The 20,279-nt window shown below is 44.2% G+C and overlaps 2 protein-coding genes across 16 annotated transcripts in view; both read left to right on the top strand.

Annotated features, from left to right (window-relative positions):
• The first annotated feature begins 749 nt into the window (after window positions 1–749).
• Window positions 750–18,924, top strand: LOC110506785 (vicilin-like seed storage protein At2g18540). The gene is made up of 3 exons (XM_021586648.2): window positions 750–895; window positions 17,093–17,964; window positions 18,583–18,924. The coding sequence occupies exons 1-3, from the start codon at window positions 808–810 to the stop codon at window positions 18,922–18,924; spliced, it is 1,302 nt and encodes a 433-aa protein (XP_021442323.2). The 5' UTR covers window positions 750–807.
• LOC110506699 overlaps window positions 18,488–20,279 on the top strand; it is a 35,958-nt gene continuing 34,166 nt past the window's right edge. For all 15 annotated transcript variants that reach the window (XM_036965815.1, XM_036965822.1, XM_036965808.1 and 12 more), the window contains exon 1: window positions 18,488–18,885. The gene's annotated coding sequence lies outside the window, so the exon portion shown is untranslated. The remainder of the gene's footprint in view (window positions 18,886–20,279) is intronic.

Below are 20,279 nucleotides of genomic sequence, written 5' to 3'. Positions count from 1 at the left end.
AGAAGACCGTGACTGTTCCTGAGTGGCTGAGTTACAGTTTTGACTTAAATCTGCTTGAAAACCTATGGCAAGACCTGGAAATGGTTGTCTAGCAATGATCAACAACCAATTTGACAGAGCTTGAAGAATTTTGAAAAGAATAATGGGAAAATGTTGCACAATCCAGGTGTGGAAAGCTCTTAGAGACTTATCCAGAAAGACTGTAATCGTTTGTTGTAATGATTGTTGTAATCATTACCAAAGGTGATTCGAACATGTATTGACTCAGGGGGCGAATACTTATCAAATCAAGATATATTAGTGTTTTATTTTTCATTAATTTGTTAGAAATGTCAGAATTTGTCTTCCACTTTGACATTACAGAGTATTTTGTTTAGATCGTCGACAAAAAAAATGACAATTAAATACATTTTAAGGTCGTCATTGTAAAATAAGATTTTGTTCTTAACTGACTTGCCTAGTTAAATAGAGGTTAAAAAGAATAATCCCACTTTGTAACACAACAAAATGTGAAAGTCCAGGGGTGTGAATACATTCTAAAAGGCACTGACTTTCACAGAGAAAAGCTGACCAATACAACTATGCAATGCAAGATGGCCAGTTTTGTAATATTATATATATTTCATATATAAAACTGTGAACATTTGTGAAATAGAATTCATCGGGAAGGAATATGCCGAAAATGTCCCAAATTGCACCTTATTCCCTATATAGTTACTACTTTTGACCAGGGCCCATAGCTCTGGTAGTGCACAGGGAATAGGGAGCTATAATATATATTTCAGCCCTTCCTGATCTATTTTACTGATGCTATTCCTTTCTTTCACTCGTCTGGACTGGATCCCTGTACCTCGTCCTGTCTGGGATGTCTCCTGTGTTTCCATGCTGATGTTTGGTGAGTATCCAATTCTATTTTCAGTGCTGCTAAAAGCTGCTCTTTAGAATCATTGGAGTAGGCTGTTTCAGGTGTTTATTTTACATCATGTGCTAAAGGTTTTACTTGTAGGCAGACAGGAACATGACTGAAGGGCCTGTATTTTGGTCTATGGGAGTCAGAAATACAATATCCCCTTGTTTGAATATTTGAGCTCTAATCCCACCAAGCATAGAGCTACATATGTAGGATCTTAATTTGAGCCAGTTTGCTACAACTGATCTGATGTGTGAGTATGTCTTCTGGCATGCCTGTGCTTTGGTGCTGCTCACCCAGGCTGAATTAGGGAGTGGTGGCATCACATCTGGCTGAGACCTTCTGGCGTCTTTATCTCTCCCAAACACTTGCCGTCCCAACATGCATTGCGGCATCGTGGCGTAATGGAAAAAGTGTTCCCTTCTATGGGTTTCCCCTATGACTCTCAACTGGTGCTGTTAGCACACAACGTGCCAGAATTTTGGTCTTTATCTAATGTGGATTTCATCTAAATAACTGTGTTCTAGAGTAGTAATAACTATCACATATAACTGACCAGACAACCTGCAATGGAGCATTTCTGCTGGAGAAGGCCAACACCACTTTCAAAGACAACCCTGTCAGGAATACTCTTGGGGGAAGCTTTCTGAATGTGGTTGAGCCAAGAACTGTCGTTGTCTCTTTAGCCACCAGATGGAAGCACAAACTCAGGGATGATTCTACTGGCACAGATACAGGAGGATGAACACTGAATACAGCAAGAACATGAAGAGATATAAACACAAAGGCTGTGGTGCACATAGCTTCTTAATGCCTATAAAGTGGATCAAGCTGTTTCATAATAGATGGAGCAATGCCTTGACACAGGCCTGTGTCTTTGACTGTCGTTGAATCTGAGAGCGTGCATCATCACCAAGGTTTTAGAAACCCTCTGATCTCAGTGATGCAGACAGGGCAGACGTTCTCATTGGCGTGGCTATTTTCAGTCATCCCACTTGTCTGTATTAAATGTTTAGCTCTGTAAGAGCGGATGTGAACCGGGAGAAAACTTACTGAAACAGAGCAGATACTACCTGAGCTTGTTCAATAACAATTTATTTTATTTTTCCCCCCTTCAAATGTTTTTCTCTCATTGGTTCCTACTGAACATGATGACCTTAATGTTGTGCAACTAGACTAGCACGTCTCCCTGAAGCATCCAAACTGGGCATGAGCGGGGAGGGGCAACACAGCTACTGCTCCTATAGTATGCTATCTACTGGGAGAATACTGCAGAAACATGGAACATTCCTGCTTCATAAATACTTGATACCATAATGGTGCAGTATGAATATTAATGTGCGGTTAGCCTACCATCCATCCATCCATGCCCTTAGTGCTTTCTAGAGCTTAGATCTCCAACCACAAACTAAGTCTCCTAAAGCATGCTACAGACAGTACTATATGTGCCGACTGGCATTGTTTTATTAATACCAGATGTTCACAGCCGCAAATATTGTTTTACGTATTATAGATATATTGTGTGATGCAAAACAAGGTGTTAGATGTCTCTAACCATGATGCAGTAGGTAACAGAACAGAGGAAGGAAGGCAACGGGAGGGGGGAGGGAGGGGTATAGGGGCCGTTATGTAATCCGTGATGGAGCCAAAGAGAGGGATGAAGACGAGAGATATAAACACACTCCGTGTGTGTGTGTGTGTGTGTGTGTGTGGTGATGACTTTCTTAGAGTGAGAGGATTTGTGTCTTGGCTGTCTGTGTCTGTCAGAGTCTCTGGGGAGGGTGCATCTGTGAGTAGTGCCCTACCCTCTCCTCATCTCTCTGGGGTCCAGCCCAGCACCTGCTCCCTGCATTAGGGAGAGGGGAAGGGAGGGGTTTCTAGGCAACTGGGGGGTGGAGGGAGGGGTGTGTGTAGTAAAACACACCTATCTGTCTGTCTACATTCCTTCTGCCCTTGTCATGTTGTGACCATGTCCAGTAATTCTTTTGGATTATGTTACAGTACGACATCAGAGTAAAAAAGAACAATATTCTTGTATACTGTATCCGTATATACACCAGAGGCTTGTTAATGCCATTTCAACATCCCCCTTGTTTCCAGCTCTGCACTTGAGGTCAGTAACAACGTTATAATGATAGATACAGAAACTGATTTGTCCCATATTTGGTCAATCTCAATACTGTAAAAACAGGAACAGACCTGTAGTATTTCCAGATGCCATGGCCCAGTCTGACAGTCGCCTGTGATCTCATGCCACATGAAGTTGGTCTGGAGAGACAAAGGTGACAGTGGCTAACCATGTACCCTAACCATGTACCCTAATCATGTACCCTAATCATGTACCCTAACCCTGTACCCTGTACCCTAACCATGTACCCTAACCATGTACCCTGTAACCTAACCATGTACTCTGTATCCTGTACCCTAACTCGAATCCAGGCTGCATCACATCCGGCCGTGATTGGGAGTCCCATAGGGCGGCGCACAGCGTCGTCGGGGTAGGCCGTCATTGTAAATAAGAATTTGTTCTTAACTGACTTGCCTAGTTAAATAAAGGTTCAATAATATATATATATATATATATATATATAAAACAAAACCTGTACCCTGTACTCTTTCCCTCTATGGGTTGTTTAGAGAATATGACTACCCCCTCCCACTCCCCCTGCCTCCCCAACCCCAGCCTCTCCATGAGCCGTATGGCACTAATGGGGTCAGACAGATGGGTGGGGACCATGTCATCCCCAATAAAGAGAGTCTGTGTGTGTGTAGCAGGGGGGCACTACATAAAATGAGCAGTGCTGGCCCATTACACTTGAAAATGGGGAGACACTTTTGAGGATTGGTTGGAGGCAGATCCTATGTGTCTCTGTCTCACACAGCATGGTAGCCAATAGCAGAGGGAGTTCTAGGGGGTGACTCCCTTACACAGCATGGTAGCCAATAGCAGAGGGAGTTCTAGGGGGCGACTCCCTCACACAGCATGGTAGCCAATAGCAGAGGGAGTTCTAGGGGGCGACTCCCTCACACAGCATGGTAGCCAATAGCAGTGGGAGTTCTAGGGGGCGACTCCGTCACATAGCATGGTAGCCAATAGCAGAGGGAGTTCTAGGTGGTGACTCTCACACAGCATGGTAGCCAATAGCAGTGGGAGTTCTAGGGGGCGACTCCGTCACATAGCATGGTAGCCAATAGCAGAGGGAGTTCTAGGGGGCGACTCCCTCACACAGCATGGTAGCCAATAGCAGTGGGAGTTCTAGGGGGCGACTCCGTCACATAGCATGGTAGCCAATAGCAGAGGGAGTTCTAGGGGGCGACTCCCTCACACAGCATGGTAGCCAATAGCAGTGGGAGTTCTAGGGGGCGACTCCGTCACATAGCATGGTTGCCAATAGCAGAGGGAGTTCTAGGGGGCGACTCCCTCACTCAGCATGGTAGCCAATAGCAGAGGGAGTTCTAGGTGGTGACTCTCACACAGCATGGTAGCCAATAGCAGAGGGAGTTCTAGGTGGTGACTCTCACACAGCATGGTAGCCAATAGCAGAGGGAGTTCTAGGGGGCGACTCCCTCACTCAGCATGATAGCCAATAGCAGAGGGAGTTCTAGGTGGTGACTCTCACACAGCATGGTAGCCTACAGCAGAAAGAAAAGTGCTGGGGCTCTGCCTGAAAAGGACTTGGATGGAGGGTTGTGTAGTGTAGACCAGTTCTCCTGATGCTTCTCTATCTGTCTCCCTCCTGTTCTTGGGCTGCGTGCTGTGCCTAATGACACAGCACTAACCTAGGCCGGCTCATTCATTGGCCAGCCCTGCCTAGTGGGAGGATGGTGGATACATGTGCTGCTGTGGATTCATTTGGTAGTGTAGTTGATTTACTGCATATTAAAAATAGGTGATTAATTGAGAAGTGAGAGGCTGGGAGGATAATGCTGATGAATTCTCGCTATAGGCCTTTTATTTATTTAACTAGGCAAGTCAGTTAAGAACAAATTCTTATTTACAATGAAGGCCTACCTCCCCGGTCAAACCCTCCCTTAACCCGGACGACGTTGGGCCAATTGTGCACCGCCCTATGGGACTCCCGATTACGGCCGGTTGTGATTCAGACTGGGAAAGAACCAGGGTCTGTAGTGACGCCTCAGACCGCTGCGCCACTCTGGAGCACTATAGGCTATTCATTATATGGTGTTATAATGAATTGTTGTTCATCAATGGGAAATAATTGAGTGAGTGATGGAGACTAGCTCTCGAATTAGCATAACTTTGCATTCATATTTTTTGTAGGACCATGATAAATCATTTCTTTATGCTTAGGCTCTAAGTCTATTTCAATCGTCTGTAGTTTCACGTTTCAAAGTTTATTTGTCACGTGCACAGGATACAGCAGGTGTAAAACAGTAAACGCTTATTTACGAGCTCTTTCCCAACAATGCAGTAATAAAATAATATAGATAAGAAAAACCCGAGAAATAGAATAGGTTATTGTTTCGGCGCTTCATCCTGTCTTAGGTGTTGGACCAAACTCTCAGGATAATTTCTGAGAATTTGGTGATTAATTATGAAGCACTCAATTCAAACATCGTTATCGAAATGGACCATATGATTCAACATCTCGCCCACATCTCATAGGTGAATCTAGAATTTAGCTGTGTTCAATTGGTGAATACGGTTAACAAAGTCCGATACTTCAGTATGGTGACTCCTCCCCTTTACTAGCGCGGATAAGCATCTTCAGCACAACAAAGCATGCGTCCGGTTTCTGCAACGTTGTAACTTCATTATTGTAACTTCACTGGATGTACGGAATATTCGGTTGCGTTGGATTTAACTAATTATAGTTCTTCATTGATGGTATTTCTATTTTAGGTAAGCGCACTTTTGAATGTATTTCTGGCGGCTGATGGGATTTAGAGTTGGTGTTTATTTGTTTTCTACATTCGGCGCCATTTTCATACTAAGATGATTTAAATGCCTGCGCTATAGGCATCGCGGTGTAGCTGACGCGCACACGGGAGATAGTGTTAAAAAAATCACACCTTAAATAAATCAATGTTTTGTAAAAGTTGAAAGAAATCTGCGTTTGGACTACCTCAAAATTCCAATATCTTCAGTTATAAACAAGTGAAATGAATGGTCATGATGATTAGAATGGGCACGCCAGGGTATTTCATTTGCCTGGCCGCTCACTGCTCCAGGGTCTTTTATCCATATCGTGTGGCATTTGTTTGTGGCCCAATGAATGTGAAATAAATAACTCGACCTAATTCAACATTTTTCTTACAATAATTGAATACAATTTCCTAACATTTTTAGATGGCTATTTGTAGTGCAGTGTTTTTGGATTAAAATCAGGACAATGAGGACATGCATTTATTCAAATATTACAATGTTACAAACACTTCTGGTTCCCTTTCTTCTTTTGACTTTTCTTTAGCAAGATGGAGTGATCTACTACTGTATGTTAACTGTGCTCAATAGTCATTCATCCCATTGGCCATCACTAGCCTACTATCAATCTCTTGATGAGAAGTTAAATGGCTTTTGTGTGTGCAGATTTTCAACACAAAAACATGGGCAGGAAAAGGTCCTATGTAGAGCTCAGAAGCAGTCCGGGCCATGCCGACAATCATCACACCTTACCATTCCACTTGACATAACTTTGTGGGGGGGAAAATCAGACTAAAGACTTTGAAACTTTACTCCATTTTCCCTGTGTTTGTAAAATATTGAGCCTGGCCTTGTTGCTAAAATGACAAGAACAGACTAATTGGTTTATTCTGTGTCTAGGAAAGTGTCCCACAACCTTAGTGTCTTTTGTTTTAACACCGTAGCCAATACACCACCATTCACCATGTTGTTCTCTGTGTGCTCTGCCTGCAATCGTCTTTCAGAACACAACTATGTCTGAGAAGACCTCTGCTCTGGTATCGTTCATGCTGTCAGTTATTTGAGCTTTTGGTGTAAATGTGATTGACATGATTCATTCTTCAGCGTGTTAAGTATAAATCCATCTCTGCAGTAGCCAGAAGGCTAGCCTGAGTACAGTGATGTGTATCTGCTGCTGCTGCCTGTAACACACTGAAGGGGAACTCATCCAGTAAACCCATCCTCCATTGATACTGCTGGGATATATATATATATAGCAAGATAATCTGTTATGAAGGGATGAAAACATGATGTGGGAGGGGCAAGAGAACACTGAGAGAGACACCTGAACGAGAGGGAGATCTGAGAGAGAGCAAGTGTGTGTGTGTGTGAGAGGGAAAACATTTTAGTGTATTAGTGAGAGAGAGAAAGTTTTAGTGTATTAGTGAGAGTGGACTGGTGAAGAAGAGTTAGGAAGGAGAAAGAGTGACATTGCATTAGTTTAGTAAATTACTACTGTGTGGTTTGTTTGTGCCAAGTAGGGTTGGGCACTATCTAGATTTTCATGTCGTCATACCTTCCTTCTGTCGTCCTGGGATTTATGGTATTACTGGTTTAGTACACAAGGGGACGCCAAAACAAACCTATTGGGCGTCTATTACCAGAATGCTAACAAAATTAGCACTAGTAAAAGCTTATTTCTATGGAGGCTGCTAGCTAAATATGCTAAAATGCAGAAATGAAAATAAACAAATTGCAAAGACAGGCAATCCAGCTCATAAAGTTACACATATATAGATAGGAACTAGCAAAGGTTTTTTGACATTTCCAAGTGATTGTGAACGAGAGACATTGTGCAAATGAACAAAGTTTTGACACATGCTTGTCTGAAGGAAGAACAGTACTGGCTCTGGAGCAGCATGTGTAGGCTACATGCTGTGTCTGTGTGGAGTCTGGAGTCGCTAGGGCCTGCTCAGAGAATAGGGGGCAGGAGGAGACGGGCTGAGAACAGAGAAGAGGAAAAAACGCAAGTAAATAACTCATTCAAAGGCATTTGACTTTTTCATTGTAAGCTCATTTACTTGTGTGGCTGCCAGCCAGATAGCGTTGCACTTCTGTTGTCATCTGAGGAAAATGAAGCTATTTTCTGCTGAATGTGTTGCACCAATGTATTTTCTGTGAAGGAAAATTAGAGTTAAATGTCCCTGATCACTCTATTGAAGCAAAAAAGACTTGACTTTCAATATAAAACACAACCACTGTCAACACACAGCTGGTCCCGTTTTCTCCTGTTGTTTTACGAACAAACAGGTGACTGGCTCAACTGTTCTGGTGAGCTTCATAATGTACAATAATGTGACAGGCTCAACTGTTCTGGGGAACTACGGTAAGCTTCATAATGTGACAGGCTCAACTGTTCTGGGGAACTACGGTGAGCTTCATAATGTGACATGCTCAACTGTTCTGGGGAACTACGGTGAGCTTCATAATGTGACAGGCTCAACTGTTCTGGGGAACTACGGTGAGCTTCATAATGTACAATAATGTGACAGGCTCAACTGTTCTGGGGAACTACGGTGAGCTTCATAATGTGACAGGCTCAACTGTTCTGGGGAACTACGGTGAGCTTCATAATGTACAATAATGTGACAGGCTCAACTGTTCTGGGGAACTACGGTGAGCTTCATAATGTGACAGGTGAAATGAAGAAAGCGAGCTGCTTGATCTCCTAACACATTGCACAAGTTGACTGCAGGTATCTACTTAAAGTAGCCACCAATATTAAAACTTCAGAGGTTTTGAAAAACCATCCCATGGCTATTTCCAAATACCCTGCTATACGGTGTATACAGTCTAACGCCCAAGCCTAGTGCCAAGGGCCAACACTCTGCACACAGAACAAGATACGAAGTCACTTGCTCTGTTTTTTAAGAGTGATGTTTTTTTCTCTGATAAGATCTAGAGTTTCCAATTGTACAGTGGCAATAAAAAAGTATGTGAACCCTTTGGAATTACCTGGATTTCTACGTAAATTGGTCATTAAATTTGATCTGATCTTCATCGAAGTCACAACAATAGACAAACATAGTGTGCTTAAATTAATAACACACAAATTATTGTATTTTTCTTGTCTATATTGAATATATAATTTAAACATTCACAGTGTGGGTTGGAAAAAGTATGTAATCTCCAAGGCTAATGACTTCTCCAAAAGATAATTGGAGTCAGGAGTCCGCTAACCTGGAGTCTGATCAAGATTGGAGATGTTGGTTAGAGCTGCCTTCTATAAAAACACTCACAAAATGTGAGTTTGCTATTCACAAGAAGCATTGCCTGATGTGAACCAAGCCTCGAACAAAAGAGATCTCAGAAGACCTAAGATGAAGAATTGTTGACTTGCATAAAGCTGGAAAGGGTTACAAAAATATCTCTAAAAGCCTTGCTGTTCATGAGTCCACGGTAAGAAAAAATGTCTATATAAATGGAGAACGTTCAGCACTGTTGCTACTCCCTAGGAGTGGCCGTCCTGCAAAGGTGACTGCAAGAGAACAGCGCAGATTGATCAATGAGTCTACGATATGTAGAACACTGAACAAGAATGGTGTTCATGGGAGGATACCACGGAAGAAGCCACTGCTGTCCAAAAAAACAGGTTTGGGGCTGCTTTCCTGAGGCTGCTTTCCTGGACAGCTTGCTACCACCGACAGAAAAATGAATTCCCAAGTTTATCAAGACACTTTGCAGGAGAATGTTAGGCTATCTGTCGGCCAATTGAATCAGAAGTTGGCTGATGCAACAGGACAGTGACCTAAAACACAGAAGTAAATCAACAACAGAATGGCTTCAACAGAAGAAAATACGCCTTTTGGAGTGGCCCAGTCAGAGTCCTGACCTCAACATGATTTTGAGATGCTGTGGCATGACTTTGGGAGCAGTTCACACCAGACATCCCAAGAATATTGCTGAACTGAAACCGTTTTATAAAGACGAATGGTCCAAAAGTCCTCCTCAACGTTGTGCAGTTCTGATCCGCAACTACAGAAAAGGTTTGGTTGAGGAGGGTTCACATACTTTTCCCACCCTGCACTGTGAATGTGTGTTCAATAAAGACATGACAACGTGTAATTCGTTGTGTTTTATTAGTTTAAGCAGACTGTGTTTGTCTATTGTTGTGACGTAGATGATCAGATCACATTTTATAACCAATTTATGCAGAAATCCAGGTATTTCCAAAGGGTTCACATACTTTTTCTTGACACTATGTCTTTATTCCACATGTGACTGGAGTGGACTGTGAACTTGTTGTATATCCACAGCATGTCTAGATACTGTTATAGGCACCATCATTGACAGACATGTCATCGATACTTTACATTTACAATGATGTATTATTGACAAACACATCGATATTATCCATTGACAATTACAGCATATAACAAATAAAATGTATTGTCACATAAATCTGGAAAGGTGCAGTGAAATGTGTTGTTTTACAGGGTCTAACCCCTGGAGCTAATTAAGTGCCTTGCTCAAGGGCACATTGACAGATTTTTCACCTTGTCCGCTCGGGTATTCAAACCAGCAACCTTTTGCTTACTACCCAACACTTTAACCGCCTGCTACCTGTCGCCCTATTGACAGACACGTCATGGAAACTGTTCATTTACAAATATGAATTCTCTCTGGTACCATATGACACACAGACATGAACACTTCTGAAATAATGTTCCACTAATATACAGATTTCACCTTCAATCAATTGGCTTTGGCTGAAGTCTGGTTTAAACTGGATTGAATTTAAGTGTAGGCTTGGTCTGCTCCTTCAGCCCAACCACAGTCGATCAATAGGATAACTCCATTCAGCCTGGTCCCCAAGCGGTTCACGTTACAACATCAGAACCATCTGTGGGGGTATTGATTTAGGTTGAAACAGAGAGCTGGAGATAAAGTTACACACTAGAAGACCAACAGACCTACATGGGACCGTACCCATTATAGCTGAGAGTTTAAGAACTAACCAGTGTAAAGCCCTTGGCACTGCTTTTTTGTTTTAAATCAATGGGTTAGTGTTAGAGGTTTCTATATCAACGTTGCTGAGAGCATTGTGGATGTTCTTTTGAAACAATTTGCATATTCCATTTTTGTGTGTGTCTATGTGAATGACTGCAGCCGTGAATCGGTGAGTATCTGTGTGGGCATGTGAGAGCCTGCCTGTATACCGCTGTGCAAGCGCATGTGTTTACAGATATCTTTGGCATTTATTTCCTTTAATTTGGACTTTCGGCCAGGTGGGAGGGGCTAATAGGTGGGCGGGACTTAGCATAAGCCATGAATCAGCACAGCTGATCGGAACCTGCCAGATTTTCTCTGAGAGAGAGAGGGGAGCGAGATAAAGAGAGAAAGCGAGAACAGAAGGAGAGAAGGGAGAGAGCGAAGAGGGGGGGAAAGAGGAGATGGGGGAGAGAGAATAGAAAGAGGAGAGGGAGGGAGGGGAGGAAGAGAGATAATCTCACTTGGAGCCTGATTAACACTAAACTCCAGGATAAATCCCACTCACTAAATTCACTCTCAGCACCTACCACGCATGTTTCTGTTTCTCAGTTCCCCTGTAGGGCAAATATGATCCAACGTGCTTAAGGGCCGGCGGTATTAGTGTTGGTGCTGGGGATGTGGTTGAGATGGGGATGGCTGCTACTCAGATTCACACCAACTATGAATGAATGAATGAAGAAATGTCCTCGGCCTGATACCACCAATTTAGATTACACTGCTTAGTGTTGTGTGTGTCTACGTCTGAGTGAGAGCGAAATTGTGAGGGAATGCGTGTGTGCGCACTGCAGTCAGTGACATGAGATATCCTAATGAGTCGACAACATCCTGAGAACCTGCAGCTCTTATACCCGTTCTCCACAAGCTCTGCTCAACACACAGTTGCACACACCCATGTTGACTCCAATGCTTCCCATAGTGTCCTTTGGATGGTGGACTATTCTTGATACACTATTCTTGATACACAGGGGAAACTGTTGAGTGTAAAATAAAATAAAAACAGCAGCGTTGCAGTTCTTGACTCAAACCGGAGTGCCTGGCACCTACTGCCATACCCCGTTCAAAGGCACTTACATTTTTTGTCTTGCCATTTCATCCTCTGCATAGCACACATACACAAGTCTCACTGATTTTGAAGTGGATTTAACAAGTGACATCAATAAGGGATCAAAACTTCCCTGTCCTACAGTATCTTATCCAACCCCCCCTTCCCTATCCTGTCCTACAGTATCTTATCAAACCCCCCTTCCCTTTCCTGTCCTACAGTATCTTATCCAACCCCCCTTTCATGTCCTACAGTATCTTATCCAACCCCTCTTCAATTCCCTGTCCTACAGTATCTTATCCAACCCCCCTTCCCTTTCCTGTCCTACAGTATCTTATCCAACCCCCCTTCCCTTTCCTGTCCTACAGTATCTTATCCAACCCCTCTTCCCTTTCCTGTCCTATAGCATCTTATCCAACCCCCCTTCCCTTTCCTGTCCTATAGCATCTTATCCAACCCCCCTTCCCTTTCAAATCAAATCAAATCAAATTTTATTTGTCACATACACATGGTTAGCAGATGTTAATGCGAGTGTAGCGAAATGCTTGTGCTTCTAGTTCCGACAATGCAGTAATAACCAACAAGTAATCTAACTAACAATTCCAAAACTACTGTCTTGTACACAGTGTAAGGGGATAAAGAATATGTACATAAGGATATATGAATGAGTTATGGTACAGAGCAGCATAGGCAAGATACAGTAGATGGTATCGAGTACAGTATATACATATGAGATGAGTATGTAAACAAAGTGGCATAGTTAAAGTGGCTAGTGATACATGTATTACATAAGGATACAGTCGATGATATAGAGTACAGTATATACGTATGCATATGAGATGAATAATGTAGGGTAAGTAACATTATATAAGGTAGCATTGTTTAAAGTGGCTAGTGATATATTTACATTTCCCATCAATTCCCATTATTAAAGTGGCTGGAGTTGAGTCAGTGTCAGTGTGTTGGCAGCAGCCACTCAATGTTAGTGGTGGCTGTTTAACAGTCTGATGGCCTTGAGATAGAAGCTGTTTTTCAGTCTCTCGGTCCCAGCTTTGATGCACCTGTACTGACCTCGCCTTCTGGATGATAGCGGGGTGAACAGGCAGTGGCTCGGGTGGTTGATGTCCTTGATGATCTTTATGGCCTTCCTGTGACATCGGGTGGTGTAGGTGTCCTGGAGGGCAGGTAGTTTGCCCCCGGTGATGCGTTGTGCAGACCTCACCACCCTCTGGAGAGCCTTACGGTTGAGGGCGGTGCAGTTGCCATACCAGGCGGTGATACAGCCCGCCAGGATGCTCTCGATTGTGCATCTGTAGAAGTTTGTGAGTGCTTTTGGTGACAAGCCGAATTTCTTCAGCCTCCTGAGGTTGAAGAGGCGCTGCTGCGCCTTCTTCACAATGCTGTCTGTGTGAGTGGACCAATTCAGTTTGTTTGTGATGTGTATGCCGAGGAACTTAAAACTTGCTACCCTCTCCACTACTGTTCCATCGATGTGGATAGGGGGGTGTTCCCTCTGCTGTTTCCTGAAGTCCACAATCATCCTCCTTTCCTGTCCTATAGCATCTTATCGGTAGTCATTTAGGCAGGTTACCTTAGTGTTCTTGGGCACAGGCACTATGGTTTTCTGCTTAAAACATGTTGGTATTACAGACTCGGACAGGGAGAGGTTGAAAATGTCAGTGAAGACGCATGTCAGCGCATGCTCGCAGTACATGTCCTGGTAATCCATCTGGCCCTGCGCCCTTGTGTATGTTGACCTGTTTTAAATGGCTTTTCTCACATCATGAGCGTGATCACACAGTCTTCCGGAACAGCTGGTGCTCTCATGCATGTTTGAGGGTTATTTGCCTCGAAGCGAGCATAGAAGTAGTTTAGCTCATCTGGTAGGCTCGTGTCACTGGGTAGCCCCCAGCTGTGCTTCCCTTTGTAGTCTGTAATGGTTTGCAAGCCCTGCGACATCCGACCAGCGTCAGAGCCGGTGTAGTACGATCCGATCTTAGTCCTGTATTGACGCTTTGCCTGTTTGATGGTTCGTCGGCGGGCATAGCGGGATTTCTTATAAGCTTCCGGGTTATACAGTCCCGTTCCTCTAGCCTTTAGCTCAGTGCAAATGTTACCTGTAATCCATGGCTTCTGGTTGGGGTATGTACGTACGGTCACTGTGGGGGCGACATCATCGTTGCACTTATTGATGAAATCAATGACTGATGTGGTGTACACCTCAATGCCATCGGAGGAATCCTGGAACATATTCCAGTCTGTGCTAGCAGAACACTCATGTAGCTTAGCATCTGCTTGTAAGCAGGAATCAGGAGGATAGAATTATGGTCAGATTTGCCAAATGGAGGGCGAGCTTTGTATGCATCTCTGTGTGTGGAGTAAAGGTGGTCCAGAGTTTTTTTCCCCTCTGGTTGCACATTTAACATGCTGATAGAAACATGCTGATAAAAAAAGACAGATTTAAGTTTCCCCGCATTAAAGTCCCCGGCCAATAGGAGCGACGCCTCTGGGTGAGCGTTTTCTTGTTTGCTTATGGCAAATACAGCTAATTTATTGCCGTCTTAGTGCCAGCATCAGTCTGTGGTGTTATGTAGACAGCTACGAAAAATACAGATGAAAACTCTCTAGGTAGATGGTGTGGTCTACAGCTTATCATGAGATACTTTACCTCAGGCGAGCAAAACCTCTTTAGATAAAAAACTTCTTTAGATATCGTGAACCAGCTGTTATTTACAATAATGTTGATAATGTGGTCGCTCAGCCACGACTCCATGAAGCAAAGATATTACAGTTCTGAATGTCCCGTTGGTAGTTCAATCTTCCGCGTAGGTCATCTATTTTATTTTCCAAAGATTGCACGTTTGCTAGCAGAATGGAAGGCAGTGGGGGTTTATTCGATCGCCTACTAATTCTCAGAAGGCAGCCCACCCTTCCGGCCCCTTTTTCTCAGCCTTCTCTTCACGCAAATGACAGGGATCTGGGCCTGTTCCCGGGAAAGCAGTATGTCATTCACATCGGGCTCGTCGGACTCGTTAAAGAAAAAAATCTGTCTGCCGGTTCGTGGTGAGTAATCGCCGTTCTGATGTCCAGAAGTTATTTTCGGTCATAAGAGACGGTAGTAGCAACAGTATATACAAAATAAGTAAAAAAATAAGTTACAAACAATACAAAGAAACAAACAAAAACACAATTGGATAGAAACACGTAAAATGTCAGCCTTCTTCTCCGACGTCATCTTAACTCCTTTCCTATAGCATCTTATTCAAACCCCCCTTCCCTTTCTTTAGTCATACGTGCACCCCAAATGGCATCCTATTCCCTACATGGTGCGCTACTTTTGACCAGGGCCATAGTGGACTATGAAGGGAATAGGGTGCCATTTGGGAGACACACAGATGGTCGGAGCATCTGACGTGCACCTGACCCAACAGCTGAACACGCTGTTCACCCATTTCTGCAGGGCAATCTTTATCTCTGGCAGCTAGTTAGTCTAATGATGGTTGATGTATACAGGAGTAATGATGGTTGATTTATACAGTAGTAATGATGATCGGGATGTCAGCTGGCCTACTGGAGGTAGAACATTATAGACGTGAGAAATGATAGGGCCTCTATGCACTATGGAAAAGTGTTTTCAAAAGGGTACCAGTTTGATGAAGATTGGCAGAACTACCGTTATTTCCTGTATATTGCTCTATTTTTGACAAAAGTAGTTGGGCCCGGGTCAAAAGTAGTTGGGCCCTGGTCAAAAGTAGTTGGGCCCTGGTCAAAAGTAGTGCACTACATAGTGGATAGGGTACAATTTGGGACACAGTGTGGTTGTGAGAGTCCCTGTTACTTCCCCAGGTTAGAAGCCAGACCAGAGCTGCTCACCTGGCCTTTAGCAGAGAATCTAGATGTTACCTAGTGAAGACAATGGAGGAGGCAGCCATGCAGGAGGCAGCAGCAGACACAAGACGTCTCATCTGGTCCATTAACACCATGTCTGTTTCCTGACTATTACCATTGAGATTACGCTACATTAAAAGACCCAGAGGAGATCCTGAGCACTGAGGCGTACACCACGCGGCTCAGTGTGTGTGTGTGTGTGTGTGTTTGGGTTGACCTAGGGAACAGGCCTATGGGGTGTTGTTGCGGTGGGGGAAGGGAAGGGCTGGATTAGTTAGAGTGCACCACAGTTATTGGTCACCAGACACAAACAATGGGCGGACTAAAGAGGATTTGGTCTCTGTGGTCCCCCCTCCCCTCCTCTCCTCCCCATACCCCTGCTGTCCCTATAGCGATGGAGCACTGTGTGTGTGTCAGGCACCCTCTGGGGTAAGGACAGCCGTGTGTGTGCAGCTGGAAGATCTGCCATCCTGTCTAGCGAAGTGTCTCCCTGCCCCCCACTGTATGGCAGACCTAGACATTTAATGAACTACTAGCCTAGATGTTGAGCAATGACAACAACTAGCAGCATCAGACTAGCCTAGATGCTAACAGTGGGCTAAGTAGATGCAATCTCTGTTAACACTGCATGGAGGGCTACTAGACATATGATGATGAACTGCTATGATCTAACACAAGTACGTTGATGCTGCTGCAACTCTTTCAATGACAGCCTCACAACTGCAAGACAAGTTCACACAGTGAAGTGAACACAGTAACTGGCCATTTACTTCTCAGAAGCCCTGTATGTCCTGTGAATTTCTAAACCAATTTAGTGATGCATTGTCATGCAATGTTACATTGGGACATCTTGGCCCACCGTATGAAGCCGGCGGGGCCACAGCGGACGGATGAAAGAGCCGTGTTGGGTTAGTGCTGAGGGTGATACTGACTGGAGCTGTACTAATAGACTTCCAGGCTGCTACGGAGCAGAAAGACTACATTGTGTGTGTTTCTAATGAGCCTCTGATAGACACACACTGTCGTGAGCTGCCTGTCTCCCAAGAGGTCCTCCCAGACACACACACACACACACACTCATTCAACAAGAGGTGCCATTGTGGAGTGGGATACACTCATAACTCCATATGAAAACGTGTTTGTGGCATATTTGATCGAGTACTCAAGTCTGACAAAACGTAGTAGTAGCTCATGCTATAGAATGGCACCAGTGCATCACTGTTGACTGTCCATAATCATGTCTTGCTTGTGTGTATGTTGCTGTGCATCATCCAACATGACAACACACAAAGCTTTCTCTTTCCTATCGCTAACTACTCCATGTCATGTTCTGCAGTGTGTACCATGACAACAGAGGCTAGCGCGGTGGGCGAGGCGGACACAGAGGGCAAGCCGAAGCCCAGTGTAGCAGAGGCAGAGAGAAGACCGGAGAACAAGCAGAGCTCGGAGGCAGAGATACAACTGGAGAACAAGCAGAGCCCAGATCCAGAAACAGAGAGAGAACCGGAGAACAAGCCGAGCCCAGAGCCAGAAACAGAGAGAGAACCGGAGAACAAGCCGAGCCCAGAGGCAGCAGCACCGGAGCCAGAGAGGGAGAAGCCCAGCCAGAAGACCCAGGAGCAGGACTCAGAGCCTGGCTCCACAGAGAGCCCCATCTTCACCACCACCACTGAGGAGGAGCAGCTAGTGAAGCCCCGCCAGCGCACCTCAGCCAGCCGCGGCCTCTCACGCCTCTTCTCCTCCTTCCTCAAACGGCGCTCGCAGTGCTCAGACGTAGAGTGGGCTGAGGTCGAGAAGGCAGAGAAGGACAGGAAAGAGAAGGCAGAGGCTGGAACAAAGGAGGAAAAGTTAGAGCAGGCCAAGGGGGAGGAGAAGAAAGAGGCAGAGGAAAGGGGGGAGAAGAAAGAGGAGGAAGAAGCAGCAAAGAAAGCAGAGAAGAAAGAGGAAGAAGCAGCAAAGAAAGCAGAGAAGAAGAAAGAGGAGGAAGAAGAAGCAGCAAAGAAAGCAGAGAAGAAGAAAGAGGAGGAAGAAGAAGCAGCAAAGAAAGCAGAGAAGAAGAAAGAGGAGGAAGAAGCAGCAAAGAAAGCAAAGAAGAAAGAGGAAGAAGCAGCAAAGAAAGCAGAGAAGAAGAAAGAGGAGGAAGAAGCAGCAAAGAAAGCAGAGAAGAAGAAGAAGAAAGAAGGGGAAGAAGCAGCAAAGAAAGAGGCAGTGAAGAAGAAGAAAGAAGAGAAAGAGGCAGCAAAGAAAGCAGAGAAGAAGAAGAAAGAGGAAGAAGAGGCAGCAAAGAAAGCAGAGAAGAAGAAGAAAGAGGAGGAAGAAGCAGCAAGGAAAGCGAAGAAGAAAGAGGAGGAAGAGGCAGCAAAGAAAGCAGAGAAGAAGAAAAAAGAAGAGGAAGGGGTAACGAAGAAAGAGGCAGAGCAGCAGAATCAAGAGGAAGAGGCAGCAAAGAAAAAGGAGGAGGAGAAGAAGAAGAAAGAGGGAGAGGCAGCAAAAAAAGCAGAGGAGGAGGGAGAGGCAGCAAAGAAAGAGGAGAAGAAGAAAGAGGAGGGAGAGGAAGCAAAGAAAGCAGAGGAGAAGAAAGAAGAGGAAGAGGCAGCAAAGAAAGCAGAGAAGAAGAAGAAAGAGGAGGAAGAGGCAGCAAAGAAAGCAGAGAAGGAGGAAGAGGAAGCAAAGAAAGAGGAGGAAGAGGCAGCAAAGAAAGCAGAGAAGAAGAAGAAAGAGGAGGAAGCGAAGAAAGAGGAGAAGAAGAAGAAAGACGAAGAGGAGTCAGCAAAGAAAGAGGAGAAGAAGAAAGGGGAGGAAAAGACAACAAAAAAAACGCAAAAGGGGAAGAAGAAAGAGAAAGAAAATAAAGAGGAGGAGAAGGGGAAGAAGAACGAGGCGAATAAAGAGGTAAAGAAGAACGAGGAGAATAAAGAGTTAAAGAAGAAAAAACGGAAGGGCAAAAAGAAAGCAGGGGAGGAGCACAAAGCAGGGGAGCAGTCCACAACAGAGGTGCAGGTGAAAGCCCCCATCGCGGCCCCGGAGCCAGAGCTCAGAGCAGAGGCGGAGGGGGAGGCTGAACAGGAGAGGCAGGAGGAGCCGGTAGAGGACCAGGACCATCACTCCATCAGCAGTGCAGAGACACAGGTGAGTGAGGGAGACAGACACAGTGAACTTCTCACCTAGGGCATGGGTGCACAACTCTGTTACTTGGGGAATGCTATCCTGCTGGGTTTTTTTTGTTCTGATTTAGATTGTGGGAGACAGCTTTTGCAGTGCGCAAAAAACAAAAATGCAGAATTATCATACCATAAATATAAACGCAACATGTGAAGTGTTGGTCCCATGTTTCATGAGCTGAAATAAAAGCTCCCAGAAATGTTCCATATGCACAAAATGCTTATTTTCTCTCAAATGGTATGCACAAATTGGTTTTACATCCCTGATAGTGAGCATTTCTCCTTTGTCAAGATAATTCATCCACCTGACGGGTGTGGTATAATCAAGAAGTTGATTAAAGAGCATGATCATTACACAGGTGCACCTTGTGCTAGGGACAATAAAAGGCCACTCTAAAATGTACAGTTTTGTCACACAACACAAAGCCACAGATGTCTCACGTGTTGAGGGAGTGTGCTGTTGCCATGCTGAATTGACTTTATTTTAATTGACTTTTTTACTTATATGAACTGTAACTGAAATTGCTGCGTTTATATTTTTGATCAGTATATTATTAAACGTGTCAATGAGTTGCCTTCCCATTTTTTTATATATTTTTTTACAATGTTGTTATTATTTTGCACATTGAGGGGCTGCATTGCAGCAGACTGAAGATGTAGGCCAATGAGTCTCAAGTGAGAGACTGGAGTAAAAATAAGTGAAGTGAACATCAAGCACAGAAACTGAAGGAACATGTTACCCAGAGTCTGATCAACAACATAGCATTCAGAGAATAGCTACACTGAAGACACTCAGCGTAGCAGGAGAGAGAGGTACAGGACAGAACTTCAACTAGTTTGGTGCTTGACTGGGGTGGGCTGCTGACTCAGTAGAACTGACTAGGCTGGTCTGTGCAGGTCTAGAGCTGCCTAGATCTAGTCTGTGTTAGGAAAAGTACCGCTTCAAGTTATTATTTAATAACTGAAGTAACATTGCTGTTACATAGTAATCTAGTACTACTAATCTAGTAGTGCTGAGCGAGGAAAAAAAACTTGATGCTCAGTTTGTGTGACGATGTAGTAGGGAGTTGAAGTTTCCAACAGACCAAAATTCAACATAGTTTACAGCAGAAATGTGGTAATTAACTACAATGAACGTAATCCATTGCTTGTCCGGTCTCGGTCTGTGTGGAGCAGAGAGGAGAGAACAAGAGAGAGGGATAGAGAGCAGTTGCTTCGCGAGGTATCTCTACCTGAAAATACATCATCTAAGTGATTGATAGTTGGTATTAAGCATAAAAGTATGCCTTATTTACTTTGAAGAAATGCTAAAATAGTGATTTTGTCAGACAGCATAGGCAGCAGCTCTGTACAGATGAGATG

Source organism: Oncorhynchus mykiss, chromosome 3 (assembly GCF_013265735.2).
Source record: "Oncorhynchus mykiss isolate Arlee chromosome 3, USDA_OmykA_1.1, whole genome shotgun sequence".
NCBI classification, from domain to species: domain Eukaryota; kingdom Metazoa; phylum Chordata; class Actinopteri; order Salmoniformes; family Salmonidae; genus Oncorhynchus; species Oncorhynchus mykiss.
This window is presented reverse-complemented; position numbering and strand designations above follow the sequence as displayed.

What these genes read in the sequence shown, in the direction of transcription:
- LOC110506785 (XM_021586648.2), top strand. Translation starts at nt 808, where the DNA reads ATGCTATTCCTTTCTTTCACTCGTCTGGACTGGATCCCTGTACCTCGT. An exon ending in TGTTTCCATGCTGATGTTTG is followed by an intron (nt 896 to 17,092) that starts GTGAGTATCCAA and finishes CATGTTCTGCAG; the next exon opens with TGTGTACCATGACAACAGAG. An exon ending in AAGCAGCAAAGAAAGAGGCA is followed by an intron (nt 17,965 to 18,582) that starts GTGAAGAAGAAG and finishes AAAACGCAAAAG; the next exon opens with GGGAAGAAGAAAGAGAAAGA.